Source organism: Rhagoletis pomonella, unplaced genomic scaffold (assembly GCF_013731165.1).
Source record: "Rhagoletis pomonella isolate Grant_MI unplaced genomic scaffold, Rhpom_1.0 Rhpom_scaffold_00001, whole genome shotgun sequence".
Classification (NCBI taxonomy): domain Eukaryota; kingdom Metazoa; phylum Arthropoda; class Insecta; order Diptera; family Tephritidae; genus Rhagoletis; species Rhagoletis pomonella.
Genome location: NW_023458555.1, coordinates 11,897,449 through 11,917,125, shown reverse-complemented (window position 1 = coordinate 11,917,125; position 19,677 = coordinate 11,897,449). Strand labels below are relative to the sequence as shown.

General features: G+C 37.2%; 3 protein-coding genes across 3 annotated transcripts in view; 2 read left to right on the top strand and 1 right to left on the bottom strand.

The window, feature by feature from the left end:
• The first annotated feature begins 1,026 nt into the window (after window positions 1-1,026).
• Window positions 1,027-4,558, top strand: LOC118739023 (protein SON). Its single transcript, XM_036470109.1, has 2 exons — window positions 1,027-3,570; window positions 3,636-4,558. The coding sequence occupies exons 1-2, from the start codon at window positions 1,207-1,209 to the stop codon at window positions 4,272-4,274; spliced, it is 3,003 nt and encodes a 1,000-aa protein (XP_036326002.1). The 5' UTR covers window positions 1,027-1,206; the 3' UTR covers window positions 4,275-4,558.
• Window positions 4,559-8,274: 3,716 nt separating this feature from the next.
• Window positions 8,275-19,153, top strand: LOC118739013 (zinc finger protein 16). Its single transcript, XM_036470098.1, has 6 exons — window positions 8,275-8,956; window positions 11,184-12,891; window positions 14,155-14,241; window positions 17,521-18,003; window positions 18,157-18,306; window positions 18,380-19,153. Exons 1-6 carry the CDS (start codon window positions 8,825-8,827, stop codon window positions 18,466-18,468), a joined length of 2,649 nt encoding a protein of 882 aa, XP_036325991.1. The 5' UTR covers window positions 8,275-8,824; the 3' UTR covers window positions 18,469-19,153.
• LOC118740872 (dnaJ homolog subfamily C member 3-like) overlaps window positions 18,937-19,677 on the bottom strand; it is a 1,875-nt gene continuing 1,134 nt past the window's right edge. The window contains exon 4 of the mRNA XM_036472987.1: window positions 18,937-18,940. Within this exon, the coding sequence (XP_036328880.1) occupies window positions 18,937-18,940 (4 nt within the window). The remainder of the gene's footprint in view (window positions 18,941-19,677) is intronic.

Sequence of the window (19,677 nt, the reverse complement as noted above, 5' to 3'; positions counted from 1 at the left end):
AGTGCCGTACTTATCCGTTTCTGCATCTTCTACGATTTGCCGATAACTAGCCGATAACGACAAGTGTGCAGATCTCCTTTGAAATGCATGTGCTCGGCTCAAAATTTCAGGGCGAGACGATAACGCAACTATGATTGGACGACAAGTGTGCAGATAGCCTTACTTGCGCTTCTTGTGTCAAAGAATGTAGATAACAAGAGTAACAAGGGCGTGCGTTCTCTTTTCATCCAATCAGAAAACGTACTAGGGCAAGAGAGAAGGCATGCCCCTGTAACTCACTCTCGCTACAATTATAACGAATTGTCCCTTCTTATTTACAGGCTAACCTAATATTCGCGGCTTGCGTTTTGGTACGCATGCCGTCGAATTTGTTTATTTGCGTCACCCGAAATTGACTTGCATGCGTTTGCATTTGATTTCATTGAGCGAAACGTCAAATCAAAATGTCACGCAGAACAAAAATTGGAAATTGAGTTAGCTTCATACGCACGCCGTTCAATTTCGGTTGATCTCATTTAAGTTGCATGTGCATGAGAAATTTTTGACAATAAATTGGCGGCGTGCGTGAATATTAGGTTAGCCTGTTAGGGGATTCCCTTAAACTCGTAAAGTCTTAGACCGTGTAAAACTCGTTAGTTTACGAGGCTTTTATGGGAACACCCCTTTGTGAAAAGGTGTAAATAGGTGCGTAAAGTGGCTGTTTGACAGATCAACCAGGATATTGTGAAGCAATTTTTGGTCTACGTTCTATGCTTGCGCCAAATAATTTTGGTATGATTGAAATCAGTGTAAAAAGAACTATGGGCCTGAGCTTTTAGTTTTTCCATAGCTTAAAGGTTGGTATACTCGATTTGTACTAAATGTATTAAAGAATTTTTAAAGTAAAGCCTTATTTTTAATTTTTTAACCAAATGCTTGTTGCCATAAGTTATGTATCTCCCTAATATAAAATACCTAAAAAATGTTGTTTTGACATTTTGCTTTGTAGCATTATTCGCATTTCATAATGGCAGCTCCGTTGCTCCTGCTTTCCTTTGCGTTTGACATTTAATGAAAAAAGTGCAGTTTCCGATATAAATGTTCCGTGAAAATAAAATTTTTTACAATTATTCTATGTATATTTACCCTGGCAAATAATATGTGTAAGATCTAAACCTATAATAAAATAGCTATAAAACTGTAGAAATTAAAGAGTGCTAAGCAAATATGCCGGATGAGCAAAAAACTTTGAAGAAACGCACACATATTCCTGAGCCAGCGCAGCAAGTTAAAGTTAAGCAAGAAAAATTCGATCCTGAGATTGAAGCAAAACTTAGCGCAATCTCCATTGCAAATGCGGTAATCAAACTTGAATCCGACAACAAAAAGAAGACTTCACAGGCAAAAAATGCCGAAAAAGAAGTCGGTAAAAGTAATACCGAAAATAACGCTGGTCGAGATGGGAGTGAAGATGACGATGGGGACAGTACTGGGGAAGACAATGACAACAAAGGTGAGAGTAACGACGGAGACTCTACTGTTACAAGAACTAGTCTGGATGAAGATAAAAAATCTATTGAACCGGTAAAGTCCTCGAACGAAATACTCGCAGAGCTTTTCAAGGTATTTAACGCTGCTCCACCTGAGGAACTATTGGATGATGAAAGTCTGCTTAAGAAAAGTCATAAACATAAAAAGAACAAAAAAGAGAAGAAAAAGAAAGTTAAACGGGAAAAGGATCTATCTGAAGGCGAACGTAGTGATACTGATAGCGACGAATCAAATGAAGCCGACGATGGTAAGGAAAAGAAGTCGAAACAAAAACACAAAAAGAAAAAGAAACACAAGCATAAAGACGAAAAGGACAAAGGACGAAGCAAGAGTAAAGAAAAGGATAAGAAAGACAAAGAAAAATCTAAAGAAAGGACAAAAAGCAAGGATATATCGGTTGATAAGAAAAGAGATGATCCAAAGAAGACACATTCGGCAGTGTCAGTTAAACCAGAACCAGCAAATGCCCATCGTCGTGATAGTAGATCACACAAACGACATACTACTGACTCCAGCAGTCATTCAGCTCCAGCAGAGACAAAAAAGAGGCGTCTTGAAGATGATAGCAATACGTTCCACAGCCATTCAAACGACCGTGGGCGCGAACGTGATAGGCACCATGAAAAAGATCGAGAAAGAGACAAGCATAGAGAGAGAGACGCCGAAAAAGCTCGAGAGAAGGATAAGGGAAAGGATCGAAAACACAACAGTTTCTATAATGGTTATCCCGAATATGAATCAAATAAGAGTAGAGTAAAAATCAAAGAAGAACCCAGGGAATTTACGCACAAACGTGATAACCGTAATGGACATGTTTCCGAAATATCACTTTCTGATGAAGAGGAGGATTATCTTAAGGATCGTCATGCCAGTGGGGAATCGAAAAATCATCGATTTGCTCATGATCGCGCCAAGGAACGTCAACACAACAGCTTCTACGCGGGAATGAAGCGAAGTCGGAGCCGAGATCGAGATAGAGATCGTAACCGTGATCGTGAACGAGAGCGCGAAAGAAACCACCGCGGAGACGAACGAAGCCACAACAAGCGGAACAGTCACAGCCGCGGTCGTTCGCGCTCCCGTTCACGAGATTTAGGTATCGACAAGAAGCGACTTCTCGAAATAGCACGTAAAAACGCTATCAGCATGTTCAAGCGCGGAAATTTGCCTGGCTGTGACGGAATGTCACAGGAAATCAAGGACAAAGTGTTGCTTAAAATGCGTTACGGCGGCAAGACTGTACAGGATCTTACAGATTTTTGTAAGAAAATATCTAACGGCGAAAATCTGTCAGATCTCAGCTCCGACGAAGATTCCGACGTCGATAAGAGTGGTAATACGAAAGCATTTCATCATCCCTTCCAGCTAAAAGAACGCGAACCAATTGTCATGCACATACGCAGTGCTACATCACTGCAGACCCGAAACACATCAAGCGAACAGGTAAAGGCCATAACGATGCAGTTTCCCGTATCGTCTGGCCAGCAACATCGAATGACTGAAGCATGGGTGCCCGTGGTTCCGAAGGAAAATTTGCCACCGTTGCCAGCATTGCCCGCAGCCACGCAGGCAACTAGCATATTTAAAACCAATGTCGTTAAGAATGTCTTTGAAAAGCCTGTACCCGAAGAGCAACAAGAACCAGCATTCAAACCAGTTCAACCAGCATCTGAAGCTAATGATGCAGAGCCCAAAGTGGTCGTGAATGGTGATGTTGCAGGGACGGCCACAACAACACCTGCTCCAGATCCAATGCCGTCAGCTGAGACTACACCCAGTTTAGATGCATCAGTGATTAGCAAACCATTCTTCGCTGTGGCGACGCAAAATTTGATGCCGTCACTCACAGCTACTGTACCACCACCACCACAATCTGTACCAGCGGCAAACACGCAACAAACCTTTGTGCCCGACGTGCCCGTTCCATCCAGTACAGATACTGCGACTGCGGGCAATAATATTTTTCCCGATCACTCTGGGCCACAAATCGACGTTTCAAGTATTATTTCAAAACGTTTACAAGCAATGCGGCGATTACAGGTAACACTTATGCAAAACAAACTATTTTCTTATACAGTAATGCGTACCAATAAATATTTCAATAGGATAATCCTATGGACCCTGAGGCTATTAAAATGATGTACAACTCACAAAAAGATATGACTTCTTGGGCGTCATCGAAACATATACCTGGCCAATTTACCGGCAGCACAGGGGCCAATGTACTTTCAACGCGTGAACTGAGCTCTGGACCACAGGCATGGGCACGTCGAGATCAGTTAATCACCTCGCGTCCAGTTACTGGCGGCATGGGTATGCAATTGTTACAGAAAATGGGTTGGAAACCAGGAGAAGGCTTGGGTCGAGATAAAACTGGGTCTTTGCAGCCATTGTTGCTTGATGTGAAGTTAGATAAACATGGTTTGGTCGCACGTGACGATAATAACGGTTGCAAACAAAAAATGCCTAGACGACGCCCTCAAAATGTGATGCAGCAGCAACAAGAGATATTGGGAAAGCATCCAGTTTGTTTGCTAAACGAACTAACATCGAAACGTAAGTGGACTCCACCGATGTATGCGCTTGTGAACGAGGCTGGACCATCGCACAGCAGAATGTTTTTATTTTCTGTAACAATAAATGGACAAATCTACACACCGCCTCAGGGATCAAATACGAAAAAAGAAGCCAAACTGATTTCCGCACGACATTGCCTCCAACAAATGGGCATCTTACCAATGTAGATTCTGTTGAAATGCATAGATTTGAATAGTCAGTGGTTAGTCACTGTAATCACCGCTTGTTATTCAGCTAATTTATTTTATATTAAAATCATACTAAACAGCTTGAATGTATGGAAGTTTAGAATTAAAATGCAAGCACTATATGCATAGTACATAAATGTTAATTCCATTAAAATTGTAATATTCTGTAAAAAAAAGTGCGAACACTTATCGCTTAACTACATACTAGTGATATGAATAAATACATATGTACATAAATAAACAAAATACAATTAATAATTTTATGTATGTAACGCAACCTGATGCTGATATTAATGGGTTGAAATGCTAAATACTTTTACGATCTTAACGGACATGTCTTAGGTGCGTTTTCCAAATATTTCTTTACACTTAAATATATAATTTCAATTAAATGGCATTTTATTTAATGCGTCTGAACATCTAGCTGGCCATAGTTTATATCAATGTGCAGTAATTCACTTCAAATTCGTATCCATTTTCACTTTGTAAGTTTAGCACGATGGACAGGGAGTTATTGCAATGCATTGTGATCGCTTCAGATAAATAAAGAGATCTAAGAGATGATACCGGAGTGACAGTCCTTGGCCATAAATCTGGGTCGTTCCGGTAATGTAGACCCGATTGTCGTGGGATCAAAGACTTACATATGTTGAGAAAGGTCCCTCTGCTTTTGGAATGAATAACAATCGTCAAAATAAAAAGGGCAACTGATGGTGATTAAAGAGGTATAAAAGCGAATAGAAATACAAATTAGTTTATACCCAGAGGTAAATCTAAATCGAAAAAAGGAAAGTGTTTACATAGAATTCGCTTTTATTCTTATTCAATTCAAATATTCAGCCTTATCCTGAGTTTCGCCTGAAAAAAAAACTAACCCGAAAATTTGTCATCCGCCCATAGTAAAACCATGGAAACCAAGAGTGAAAAGTGAACCGGTTCGGAGAAAATTTTGGTAAATGAATCGGTTAATAAGCGATTACTCAATGTCTGGTTAGGACTAATTTTCGGTTAAACATCGATAATGATGCTAAACATGCAGTTAGTGTTAACCAGACACTGAGAAACTGGACCTATATCAGTATTTTTCCGATACGGAAAATTTCATGCAATTCAATAGAGCTCTTTTAAACGAACAGAACTGCATCAAAATTGTCATCGAAAAAATCTGACTTATTTCCTTTTGGTAATTAACCTAATTTTAATTCCTAGCTTACACAAAACAGTAACCGCCGCAATTTCGGGTTCAGTAGTTTTTTTTTTTTTGTTTTTAATTGTTTACTTTCCTCGGCACATATTTATGTATGTATGTATGTGTGTATGTTTGTGTGTAAATATTACAAGAAGTCGCTCATACGCCATGTACTTGCTCTGGCAGTACGATTTACAGAGGTGGTCAGATAAAAGTTCCGATTATTAAAAATACTGGTTTACAGCAAAAATGTTCTATGGATGCCACTATCCAATTCCTATGTAGAATTGCTTGGTGATTCCGAAAATCGAGTTAATTTTTTTTTTATCTATGGATATTTCGAGATATTTGCAATTTACCGTTATTCAGCTCAAAACAAAAAGTGGTTCCACTTAATCACGTATATTTTACGAAGCAATTTAACAATCTTAAAATGAGATAGGACTGATAGTTGCTGACAAATTAATTAATCTTTCCAGTTTTTTTTGAATGAAAAAAAAAAAATCAAACTAACAGAAGAAGACTTTAAAAAATAACAGATTCTGTGTCAAATTTTTGCATTTGTGCTAAACCCCTGTTCAATGCCGTTATAAAGTCCCGTTAGGAGACGCCCTGAACTATTGATAGAAAATGTATTTGTTAATATTTTACCATAATCAATACTTTTGTTTGTGAATTAACACTTTTTAGCAAGAATAAAAAAAATTTGTTACTCATACGCCACGTTGCGCATATACATATGTATGTACATATACATATCTATTAGGGCGGGCCGATTTGTAGGGGCCCAAAAATATTAACAGAGGCACATCGTGATTATGATTATTTGGGTAATTTCAAGAATTTTTGCCCAAGAAACCATAGGTCTATAATGAATTTTGAACCAGCGTTTTTTTCTATCTAGTTTTTTTTTTTCAAAAAGTGGCTACCTGTTGAAACAGCTGTATTTAGAACTAGCCAAAATGTGTATTCGGGGGGTTTTGGGGTCGAGGAATCCATTTATGGCGTTAAATTTTTCTTTTGAGGGCCGTCAGGGAGCACCTACGTACTTTTTATTTTTGATTTTAACGCCTTTTTCCGAAAATCGGCAAAATTGTTGCGAAAATCCACGAAATTAGACTTTCTCGTAATACAACTTAAATTTTTAAATAGACTTAAATCAGCGTTGAAATTTCTTTTTAAATTTTTTTTTAATTTTCGTTTTTATTTTTTCTTACATATTAAATAAAAATGAAAGATAGACCTATGGTTTCTTGGGAAAAAAATGCTTCAAATGACCCAAATAACCATAACCGCGATGAGCTTTTGATGCAAAAAATTTGACCCGCCCTAATATGTACGCATGTATGTATGTGATTTTGTACTAATTCAAAAAATTTTTTATGGAAACGAGCGCATAAAGGGATGCCTTTGAGTTTTCATATTTTTGCTTGTTTATATAGGACATTCTTTACTCCGAGAAAAATAATATTAGCAAGCTTCAACTGGCCACTACTCTACATATTCTTCGAAGTATTTTTTCAAAGCAATTTCGAAAACAATTTTTTCCGCCTTTTTATCAAGTGTGTTCAGACTTGGTTTTATGATTTCTATATGTGTGTTGTTTGTGCTTGATTAAAAAAAAAAAAAAAGTTGCATACCTTTAGGACGATCTAGGGCGCATTTCCGCCATAAAAAAGTATAAAGGCAGTATTAAGCACCCTCTAAAAATTCCCATCAGAGTCGTAGTGATGACCTCCAAAGCTCCCTAAACTATTCCTGCCCTCCGTTACCAAATGATTTATAGGCTGGAAAAACCAAAAATAGCTAAATTTACATTTTTTGCCTCCAAAAGGTCCCAACGACTCCCCGCGTGACTATGCTCTGCATAGCCTGAATGGTTTGTTGATTGGTAGCATCGTTGCCCAAACATTTTCTCAGGACCCAATTAGCGTTGTAAGCACCATTCTGATACGCTCTCTCTAGAACCCCTGATGCTATCTGCCATCCCGATTCCATTATATCTTCAAAACCCTTGGACTTGGCGAGGAACCTGCTAATAATGTCAACTATGAATCATTTAGAAATCCGCTTTAGAATTTACCTAGTATTTTATGTCTTTTACGTGCCAGTGCTGACCTTTCGCAAAGGTGATATAAGACTGTTAACGTTGCTTGTTCCATTGTCAGAGTTGGTACTCCTGCCGGGCCGATACAAAATTCTTGACGTGACTTAAAGAAATTTCACTGCACATATATACATACATATTAATGTAGTTAAGTATGTAGTAGTATTAGTCTAATTAAGAGTACAATACATGTAAGTAAATATACTTGAAATGATATTTGCGTATTTTTAAGCGCTATATAAACATTCTTTTCATACATTCATACATACAAGTCAAAGAGTTTGTAAACAAACTTTCCTTCCGTCTAAGAACTAAACAAACACGTAGAAGAAGCAGGAAAAGGGCTCTCTTACATTGCCTTCCTTGCATGTATGTACATATGTATGTATGGACGTGTGTGCTAGAAAGATGCAAAGCGAAGCAACGAACTTTCCGAAACATCTGAGCGCTGCAAAATATTTCACTATTTAATCGCCTACTTTGTTTTGCTCCTGTACATGTTTATTTTTTGCGGAAAAGCGCTAAAGCGAACACGCGAAAAGTAAACCGAACACAGACACACACACACACACACACCTGCACACGCGCTACGCAAACACATTGAAGGTCGGCGACAGCGCGCGCGCCCCCAAGTATACTTCGAAAAATCAACAACAATGCCAGTAGTGCAAGAAACACGAGAAGAAGACGAACGCAGAGCTGCTCAAATTACACGGCAATAACGGGAAGGCACACGAGATTTTCACACAGATTTTCTTCTCCCGCAGGATGATGTGTGCTGCGCCCGAGTGTAGATACAAATAGAAGCGAGAGTAGCAAAAGCGCTCGATGAAAATAGCAGTAACTGTGTGCGGCTGGTGGCGCAAGCAGCTGTAGTGAAAGATTCGCAATCGTTTGGTGCAGTTGTGATTTGATGGAAAATGTGTGCTAAATAAACGTGGAAAAAAGTGATAAAAATTTAGAACGGTGGCAGATAGTTGATTGAATTCGAGTTGGCAACGGAGTTGTAGTGCGACTGTGATATAGTCATAATAAATAATTGTGCAAGTTGAGTATCTAAAAGTTCGGCGAACAATTTGTACGCTTGCAACTAAATCGAAAAGACAAAAAGTGCAAATGTGTGTCGAGTAGCGCTTTTGCGGTCGTCGCTTTGGAAGAAAAAGGGTGTAACCACTGCGTCATTGAATTTCGTAGAATCGATCAGGCACTGTGCGCTTTTATGTTGGTGCCACGATGGAGACATGCAGGACCTGTGCGAGGTGTGATTTTGAAGACGAAACTAAATGGTTCGATTTATTTCATACAACGCGTTGTAAGCGCGAAATCGAAGAGATGCGTGTGGAGTTCAATAACTGGCAGTTGCAGGTAGCACAAAACGAAAACGAAAGCAATACAAACCAACTACATTCACACATGCATACATACATAAATACATACATACTTAAATTAAGAATGTTTCAATATTGGCAAATGTGATTTCGCTGTTCACCGATCGCGCCTGACACACTGGAAATTTTAGACCAGTACCATTAACTTTTTTAAATTGGTATGGTGCTGGGGTAAGACTCTCAACACTATAATAATACTACTAGGATAGGTTAGCTAAGGAGGCGTGTATGGAATATTCCATACTTTCACTCGGAGACAAAGTTGTCCATAGTGAGTAGCCTCTTCAAGTGAATGTCAGGAGGAAGCTGCTAAGTACTTTCATGTCTCGCTATCTCGTCTAGACAGTTGAAGAGGCGTGAACGCGAGTGCTTGGGGCGCTCCGATTGTAAGCCCGAACTTCGACACCGAAAGTGTTCAATTGATCCTAATCGCGGCAGCTTCTGCAGAGAGTACTTGTTGGTATCTCCACCAACGTAGATGAATTGTTACAGCGGTCTTCTCCAGGTTAGAGTGCCATAGCATTAAAATTACTAAACAAGAGCATGTCGAGGTGATAGCTTAGTTCAGCTGTTGCATGAAGGAATGTATATGTTTAAGATATAACATTTTGGGTTTTCTGAGGTGACTGCCTGATCTTGGCACTCAAGGAAGGGATCCTTAGTTTAATCTTAAGAGTGAGTCGTTTGAACTGCACCGAGTGGCGCAATAGGCGGCCGTTGCGGATGACATTGTGAATCTACTGGTTTGTAAGATGTTTTAGCTATTCATAAACTTTTTTTTTTTGGAGCTTGTAAAGATTGCTTTGCTCGAGGATGATGGTACTAGGCGTGCTTCTCGTGACTCTATCGAATCCGGAGTTTGGTATTGGTGGGGTCAAGCAACAGCAGACTTGCCACTTTTTGCAGCTGTTGTGAGCCGAGCACTTTTTGAAGTGACTGAAGCTTTATAGACAGGCACAACCATAGGAGGGTCCTGGGTTTTTTTGGCATAGTGAAATTATACCAAGTTAGTAATAAGAGCGAGAAGAAGTATTTGACACTATCTTATTTGAAAATATGCTTGAAAAAATGTCTATAAGATATAAAACGAGACGGCAGTTTTACTACTACGCCTGGTATAATTTCACCATGGGTTTTTTGTTCAATTCCGGTGAACATAAGTGCTGTTCCATAGACGAAACGACTTTCAATTAAATAAATATTTGGTTCGTCCTTTATTTTTTGAATGAGTTTCTTCTCCAATTGTTAAGATTAGGATTAAGATTAAGATTTCGATTGAGATTCAAATTGACATTGAGACTAAGATTGCGATTAAGCTTAAGACTAATACTAAGACTAAGACTAAGATTATGATTAGAATTAAGAGAAGATTAAAACTAAGATTAAGCCTAAGATTAATATTAATTTTAAGGCTAAGATTAAGATTGAGATTAAGACTAAGACTAGGATTCAGATTAAGATTAGTATTAAGGTTAGGATTAAAATTAAGAATAAGTTCAAGATTAAGATTATAATTAGGACTAAGATTAAGATTAAAATTAAGATTACGATTATTTAAAGAAAGACTGAGATTAAACTTGAGATTAATGTTAAGAATTTAGGATTACGACTACGATTAAGATTAAGATTAAGAATGAGATTCAGATAAAGACAAAGATTAGAATTAGGGGTAACATTAAGATTAAAACTAAGATTAAGATTAAGAGTAATATAAAGATCACGATTAAAATTAAGATTAAGAATAAGTTTAAGATTGAGGTTAATACTAACATTAAGACTAATATTAAGATTAAGATTAAGTTTAAGATTAAAATTAATATTAAGACTAAGATTATGACTAGGATAAAGGTAAACATAAAAATAAAGATAAATATTAAGATTAAGATTAAACCATGTAATGTGGTAATGCGGGTAATCGGAAGAATTTTCACTTCAGTCGGGCGTGAGATCTGCACACAACTTTTTTCAAGAAAAAACATGCCCAACCCGCAAAACAAACAAGGCTTTGTAGGAGTGGTAGTACCCACTCAACGACATTTATGTATAAATTGAAAACCCCTTACATACATACGCACACACATACATACATTTCCGCTAACGTTTACTATGTAGTTAACAATTACGCACCCCCCACGAAATTACCCAAACATTTGTACACAGATATGTATGTACATAGATATATGTATTTTTTGCTTTATGTTTAGATTTCCCCCAACGACGGCCTACCGCAAAAAATCTGCTCCGATTGTTTTTCGAAATTTTGCAATGTGTTCACCTTTCGCCTGCAATGCCAACAAGCGCAAATGAAATTAAGTAATATTTTCGATAAAATCGAAACGCAAAGCATGGATGATGACCGCTTCGATGATAATTTGGAAGAATTGAGCGCCCAGCTGTTGCGAATTGTAGAAGAAAATGCACGCCAAATAACAAATTCAACGAGTAACGACGAAAACTGCCAAACAAATGATTGTGCTGCCACTGGTACAGCTGCTGACGATCCCATTTCGGCGAGTGCTACTCCATCAGCTGCTGCCATTGTTATGTTGGATATGCTAAATGAGAATAGTAATAATAATTACACCACCGTCTCCGCCACCAACACCACCACCAACACCAATACCATCACCACTATTGCGGCTAGTGAAGAGTGTGGACAGGTCGTTGCACAGCTGTTGAATGTGAATGCAATTTCAGCAGACCAAATAGAGGTTTCAACTAAAGCAATCCAAGATTCTGTCATAGCAGAAACAATGCCATTAACAAACGAGAATAATGCAATCGCTGCCGCTATAACTCAAGCTAACTTTTACACTGCCGGCGTTGAATGTCAAAGTGAAGCGGAAATGCATGTTTCAAATATAATGGCTGCTCCTGTTACAACACTGGTGGTCGACAAACATGTGGGCGCGGAATTAATGGCAGAAGAAGGAAACAAAGCGGAAGATGAAGTGGAAATAGCTGAAGAAGAAGATGAATGTGAAGACGTAAACGAAGTAGATATGAACGAACAAATTCATTTGCATGTGGATGATATAATTGAGGAAGATTTCACGCTCGATGAAACACTTGAGGAGGAGCAAGTAGGCACAGCAGTGGCGACAGACGTAATTTTAGACCATGACACTGCTGCAGCTGACTGCATTGTATCCGACCTAAGCGGAAATCTGGCACAGCCTGAAGGTTATGTCGAAGAGAGTGTGCCTTTTGCAGAAGCAGTTGAAGATGAGGACGACGGCGACGGCGATGGCGACGACGACGATTATGACGATTATGACGAAGACGAAGGTGTGCTAGAAGCATTCGAACCGGTTACACTCCCAACGAATACTTACAATACAAACAACAATACCATACCAGCACCGCAATTTGTCTTTAAAGCGTCGGCGCTCAGCAACTCAGGAATAGGCCAACAATCGGATATGAGCATTGTTTTCGAGTGTAAATACTGCCACAAAAGCAGAGATATACCGAGTACGCACTTCCAGACACAACAGGCGCTGCTCGAACATATAACCAATGCGCATAATGCTGACTACCCGTTTACTTGTCCGCAGCGCGGTTGCAAGGAGGGTTTTCGCGACGCCGCCTCACGCACGGTCCACATGAAAAGCGAACATGTGGCCAAACATTATGAGTGTGATGTGTGCGGCAAAAAGTATGCCGATCGCTTCAATTTGCGGCATCACTTTGAGAAGTTCCACAGTGAAACGGATTTTGCTTGTGACACTTGCGAAAAGCGTTTCTATTCGCGTAAAAGTCTTAACTATCATATGAAGTGGCATAATCCGGAATTGGTGTTGCAATGTAGCCAATGCGATCGGCTGTTCATCAATCAACGACACTTGAAGTGTCACGAAGAAACGCACAACGGCGTGAGGAATAGTGAGTGTTGTACCTTCTGTGGGAAAAGTAAGTAGACTTACGTAAGTTAGAGTTTACTTTTGAATAAATAGTTGAACAAAAAAAAAAAAAAGTAATCTTTGTGGAATATCTTCAACTTCGGCGGGATACAACTTATTCCTGTATTTTTACCTGGTTCCTGTGATAATTTCTCTGTTCTTCATATCTAAATTAAGTGAAACAGCTAGAACCGCAATAATCGCACCTTAGAAGGTGTCATGTTCCATATTATAGACGGATATGATAACCGCTACCCAGAATGTAAATCACAGAATTAGGGGATTCGCAAGACGTGTTAGGCGTCGTAGCGCCTTAAAATTTTTCAACGTAAAATAACGGTTAAAATAGTGTTAGTTTATCTTTGATTTCTTGACGATTTCCTAAATCCTTTAGGCTTGACACTGGATTGTGAAATAAAAACGCGCAAAATACCGTTTAACACTTTTTAACACACTTGTTGTTCCAAACGATCGGACCATTATCGTTTTGCCTTGCAGCCATCCAACGGTCTGGATATGCTACACGACATCTTCAATCCGTTTCACATCTTTGTTTAGTTCCTTCCTAGTTACTGGTAGAACAATACCAGATTGCCTTAAAGGAAAGCCCTCTCGGTTCGATGCTTTACTGGACCTTGCTTCCGGCTTAACTCTTGCCATTCGAGTGGTCTGCTTCTGCCGGTCACTGACCACGTCTCCTTTAATGGGCACTCTTTGCATCTGAGTTATGCCGCTTCGTATTTTCATGACGCACAGATTTGGATCGTCTGGTTTCAGATCACCTAGCGCGGTCACTGCCTGACCGACTGCAGCAAACCAACCCAATAAAATCTCTCATTAATGCTCTTATGGGGTTTCAGGGTTTCCAGGTGCTCTCCATTGGGCCCCTCTGGGGAGCTCGCCGCGCTTGTCCGAAATCCTTACCTTGGGAACAACGACTTGCGTCCTGCTGAATTTTTGTGCCTCTTGGAACCCATCTTACAAACAATTGCCTCGTATTCGGCAACTAATGCATTTTCCAGTGCAGTTCTTTTTTTCTCGGTTGCACTAACTAGCACTATTTTTCCCTACGATCGACTTGCGTCTTTTCAGTATGTATTTCATTCTTCATGTTCGGTGTTTCCATTAGCATCTCCGCTTGAAATTGGCTTTCCTTCTTTTGATGAAGATATGGTAACAATTGTAAATTGTTTAGATAACTATTTAATTCTTTAAGTGATTTCAGTTATCGTTAATGCAAAAATTTAACAGGAAATAATTTCTCTACACACAGCTTTCATACATTTAAAAACTTTGCGTTGGCATTTATATCGACAACATGGCGGCGAAAAACCATACAAGTGCGGCCATTGCACTGAGGGTAAGCATGGCTTTACCCGGCTTTTGCAATTCATTTAAGCAAAATAACAACATGCTTTCATACATAAATTCATTAATGCATACAGACCAAAATTCATACATCCATTTATCGTTCGCCACATTCGGATACATTTTTCGAATATTGCTAGCAGTGAAAATAGAGTTAGAGCTTCGTTAAGCACTTGAAATGGTAAAAGTAAAAAACTTTGTATTTGAAATTAAAATCTTATGCTACCCTATACATACTACACATGAATACAGTGCCTTAAGGCTTAAATAATTACATACATATGTATGTACATTAGGGTGGTCCAAAAGTTTTTTTTCCAGCCAACCCTCAGAATTGAAGAATATCGAAATGAGGAGACCCATATTTTTAAATTTTAAATCGGCTATTTAATATTTACCCATGCCGCCGGGGATTTTAAATTAACTTTTTTTCGTAGAATTGCCATAGAATCGTTACAAATACATATTTCTTTTATTAAATAAGAATATTTTCCTTCAGAAATTTTTGAAAAATAAAATTATGATTCAAATATAATTTTAAAATTAAACTTACTACTTTATAATGCCTGATAATCGTATCTATTATTTTATGTGTTCGTAAACGACACACGCGCATTATGAAAAATAGTAATAATTTTTAATTTAAATATGCATAATATTTGGAAAAAAATATTTATTTGTAACGATTATATAGCAATACGACGAAAAAATTTATATTTCCCACACAAAATATATGGAATACTATCTAAGTCTTCTAAGATACGGGTCTACTTATTTTCGAAACTCTTCAGTTATGGTGGTGACAGTGGAGAAATTAAAAAAAGTTGGTTTTCCTGTGTATTTTTGGACCTCCCTAAGTTACATATATACATACATTTGTTTTTAAATCTTGCACGTTGTTTGAACTATTAGTCAATGAATTTTGACCCGGGAATTACATTTTATTTTTTTGATAAACACAAATCTTATCACTTTCCTAAAAACACAGACATTTTACCACTCCAAATTTATTTACCTTGTAAGGTTTTTATGAAATTTTTTTACTTCAATAAATAATTGAAGATTTCTATCTAGCCGAGCTCTTGTTTATCAGCCCTGAGAAACTTTTAGGTTAGATTGGGCTAGGTGGCAGTCCTATTCGTGTGATTTCTTAATGTCCATTGTGCTACTGAATGGAGAGACTTTTCTGAGAATAAAATTTCGCAGGCGTTTGAAGCCAACTTCAAAAAATTCTTGGAAAGTTATATTATACATATAGATATAATGTGATCCGAGCCTTAGCGTAACAAAGCAGGGCAGCTGCGAAAAAAGAACTGAGACGATTTCTTTTCTTGGTTCTCCATGCGGGTACGAAAATAGGGGTCACAAACGATATAAAGTAGTATCGTATAAGTTTCTTTTGGACAATGAATTGTCAGTGCTGCTGTTGGGTGGAAAGTTAGCGCTTAGTCAGCTTTAAAAGTCTCTTTCACTGCCTACAGTCCACCCAGCGCTCGTTGACTCGACTAAAAGCCAATCTGGCCAGGAAGGTGAAGTAAGCATTCCTACACATATACACCACTGTTGATTGTATCCGATGTCAAAAATAAATTACTTTTTGCCACAAATGCAGGCGCCTGCCAAACAAGGATTTCCTTGCAAATTTTTTCACTTTTTTGTACTCAGTTTTTCAGCGGCATTTCCTCCGGAATCGGCTATATGAAATTTTTGTCATGGAAGATAAGATAAATCCACCCAAAAGTATTTCCCGTCTTCTCGACAGATCATATCTCCGATCCTCGACAGATCATATCTCCGAAGAAAAAAAATCCTCGAACACGTGTTAGCTTATTTCATATATAGTACCCATAAAAAAATTGTAAGCGAATCGGAGACATGATATAATTTTTTTTACGAAATCCGTCCGATTTAAAAAAGAATGGCTCATATTCTCATAAAAATTATTATTTTTTTATTTTTTTTTAAGAATTTAACCTTATCTTTTGTCAATTTTCTCCTTGAAATGCTTGGATCTTTCGTTGTTGTGGTCACAATTTCCTTTATCGCAATCATATGATATTTTCTATTTAAATCAATTAACAACCCGAAAGCCTTTTTTATGATAAAATCCATCTCTTAGGTAATTTTTTAATCAATCAGGTTCCTTTTGAAAATTTTTAATAATGTTATCCCGCAATTCCAGTTTCCTTGCCATTTTCGCGTTAAACAACTTTTTTTTATGAAAAAGTATTCATTATTTCTACACATTTAATGCAAACTGATACCAAGCTAGTCTCAAACAAGTAATTTTTAGCAAACAAAAAACCGGCTTCAACTCCCATATAAAAAAAAAAATATATATATATATATCTCATGATCCACTGATCGGATCTCAACCAGACCACCTCTGAGACGCTACCTTTCCGATGCAAAAAGAATTATCGAAATTGGTTAATCGTGGTCCAAAGTTATGCGGTAACATACATAAAAAAAAATAAAAAATAAAATATAAAAAATAAAATAAAAAATAAAAAAAATATTCCGACGAACTGATAACCTCCTCCTTTTTTGGAAGTCGGTTAAAAAAAGGGCCCGAAATTTTTCTAAAAAAATCTTGAACTTATCCCGAAACTATTTCAAATAGTATCAAAAACGTCTTGAACTAGTACCTAACTGATCCTGCTAGTCCCGAAATTATCATCAAAAAAGTCAAGTAGTACCGAACTGATGCCGAAATTGTTCCCAACTATAACAATTAGCAGTTCGGAAATGGTCCCGAAAAAGTCCCGAACTATATCAACGAGCAGTATTGCTAGAACAGCTGATTACATTTGTTTTTATTTGTACTAATTCCAAATTCGTCTTGGCTTACTCGTGACGGCTTACGCATATTTTGCCCACGCCCATGGGAGCAAAAATGTTTACACGTTAAAAACCCAAGTGCAAATAGTAAGCATAGGTATTTCTTTTGAAAAATTACAAATTTTCTGTTGGGTTAAATTTTTGGTAGGTATCTGTTACACATTTTCAGCTTGGTTAACGCAAATTTCACCTATACCGAGAGCAAAAGGGTTTACACATCGAAATTTAATTTGAATATTATTAGGCGAAGGCTTTATGTACTCTCATATACATATGTATCCTCACAAAGCACACAGCCACTCTCCAATCGAATGTTTCATATTCAGCACTCATTATGTGGTCCAAATATTTTTAATTTTTCTGAATGCTTCTAATAGCAAAACGTATGCAGCCTAAGTAAACTACCATTTATTATTTTCATGCCATGCAGTGTTCGCCTCCTATCTGGAGAAACGTATACACATGTTGGAGAATCATTTGGAAAATCTCACCACTATCGAACGCACCGAATGCATGCTTTGCCGGCAGCGTTACGACGATGAACACAAGTTAAGTGAACATATTCGAAGCAAACATATTGAACGACCCAAATCGTCGGTGCTGCTAATAGCCAACAATAAGCGTGTGGTGCGCAATAAGCGTCAGAAAAACTATAGTGGCATATTCCAATGTGAAATTTGTGCGCAACGTTTCAATATGAAATCGGCTTTGGAGCGACATGCGGCAGTGCATTCGAGCATTGGACGGCCGCACAAGTGTCCGGTTGAGTCGTGTGCGAAGCGTTTCAAGCGTGCGCAAGATATGAATTGGCACATGAAGACACACTCGAATGAGAAGCCAAATGTTTGCGATGTCTGTGGCAAGGGTTTTGCGTTGAAGTATGTGCTGAATCAGCATAAGCGGAGTCATGAAGGTGAGAGTTTTATTTTCTTTTTATTTGGTTATGTTTTGTTTTGTTTTACTTTATATATTTTATTATAATATTTTATATTATTTAACCCTATTTAGGTTTACTGAACTTTTTTTTTTTTACTACTTAATAAAATATAAAATGTCGATCTTGCAGTGCTTGAGAAAAATTTTAAATGCCTAATCTGTGGACGTGCCTATCTTTTCGAGAAATCATTGCGCGTGCACGAACGTGTTCACACTGGCGAAACTTACTACCGTTGCGATTTGTGTGGCGAAAATTTTGTAACTCATATGAAATTCAAAAGTAAGTGAATGCACTAAATTTTTGGGGCTTTTTTAAAATAAAATAAATGTTATTTTTCGTATTTTTTTTTTAGCTCACATGATGAAGAAACATGATCCGAGCACAACAAATTTGGAGGATTATAATATGGATGTCTTTGAAGAACAGATGTATGAACCTTAAAAGTGTCATGAGGATTTAAAGCTTAAATTCGTATTTGTAATGGTGGGATTTTGATTTCGCCTTTTACAATTGGATTTTTTAAACTCCTTCGATAGCTTTAGTGCAACATTTGCCAAGGAAAAAAAATAAGACACTATTAAAGATTAAGCGTTTAGCTTAAAAGGATCTCGCTCATTAACAAGAAAATAGTGTTTATTATAAAAAAAAAAAATCCAGTATTATTTCGGATTAAAAATAAATGCATATAACTAAATTTGATTATATTTTAAGAATATTTTGCTATTTTGCTTTGGTTTTAGGAGAGATAAATTAGCTGATGGTTAAATACACCATTTGATATTATAATTAACATTTTTTATACATACGTTTACATACGTTTATTTTTATCACATTAGTTTGATAAAATAAAATTAACAAACATTTAACAAAATCCATCTGTAGGTATATTTTCCGAACGACTTTCATAAACTAGCTAATGAGTAGAATTTATGTAGGAAAATCCAGAATAAGAAACCGTTAAAATTGTCTGCCAACAAACATAATCGAAATAGTGCGCAGTGTATTATTTACAGTGAGTTATAAAAGAGTGTATACAACTATAAAGAAAATAAAATGCACAAATACAATAACACGCACATAATGGCTCACTGACCGAAAGCAATAGCGTTAATTTATGTGTATGTATGTATATATGAATGCATAAAAACGACATAAGTAATAACAAGTAATTTTTAAGTAAAAAATAATAAAAGTTAACTGACTTCAATTCCCATATAAAGATTTAAGAGTACCGTTAACTTCTTCATGACCCAATGATCGGATCTAAGCCATATTAGCATGGGACCAGCTTTGAGGTTCCACCTTTCCTTAAAAAAAAATAATTATAGGTTAACGTGGTCCAAACATAAATTAAAAAAAAAAATATATTCCGACAAATTGAGAAACGACCTCCTCCTTTTTTTGAAGTCAGCTAAAAATGATATAAAACACTGCATACTTATGTATGGACATATGTATGTATATTACACACACACACCTATAGATTAAGATGTCCAAAACTTTGAACTTGACGAATGCTCAATTGTGTTTTTTTTTTTAGATACGAATACAGTATTGAATAATTTAGTGAAATGCATTTATTGTATTTAATGCAATTGTTTAGATAAACGTATGTATGTAATTTTATAAAAGTAGAAAATTGTTAGCAAT

What these genes read in the sequence shown, in the direction of transcription:
- LOC118739023 (XM_036470109.1), top strand. Translation starts at nt 1,207, where the DNA reads ATGCCGGATGAGCAAAAAACTTTGAAGAAACGCACACATATTCCTGAG. An exon ending in AAGCAATGCGGCGATTACAG is followed by an intron (nt 3,571 to 3,635) that starts GTAACACTTATG and finishes ATATTTCAATAG; the next exon opens with GATAATCCTATGGACCCTGA.
- LOC118739013 (XM_036470098.1), top strand. Translation starts at nt 8,825, where the DNA reads ATGGAGACATGCAGGACCTGTGCGAGGTGTGATTTTGAAGACGAAACT. An exon ending in TCAATAACTGGCAGTTGCAG is followed by an intron (nt 8,957 to 11,183) that starts GTAGCACAAAAC and finishes CTTTATGTTTAG; the next exon opens with ATTTCCCCCAACGACGGCCT. An exon ending in GCATAAGCGGAGTCATGAAG is followed by an intron (nt 18,004 to 18,156) that starts GTGAGAGTTTTA and finishes TCGATCTTGCAG; the next exon opens with TGCTTGAGAAAAATTTTAAA.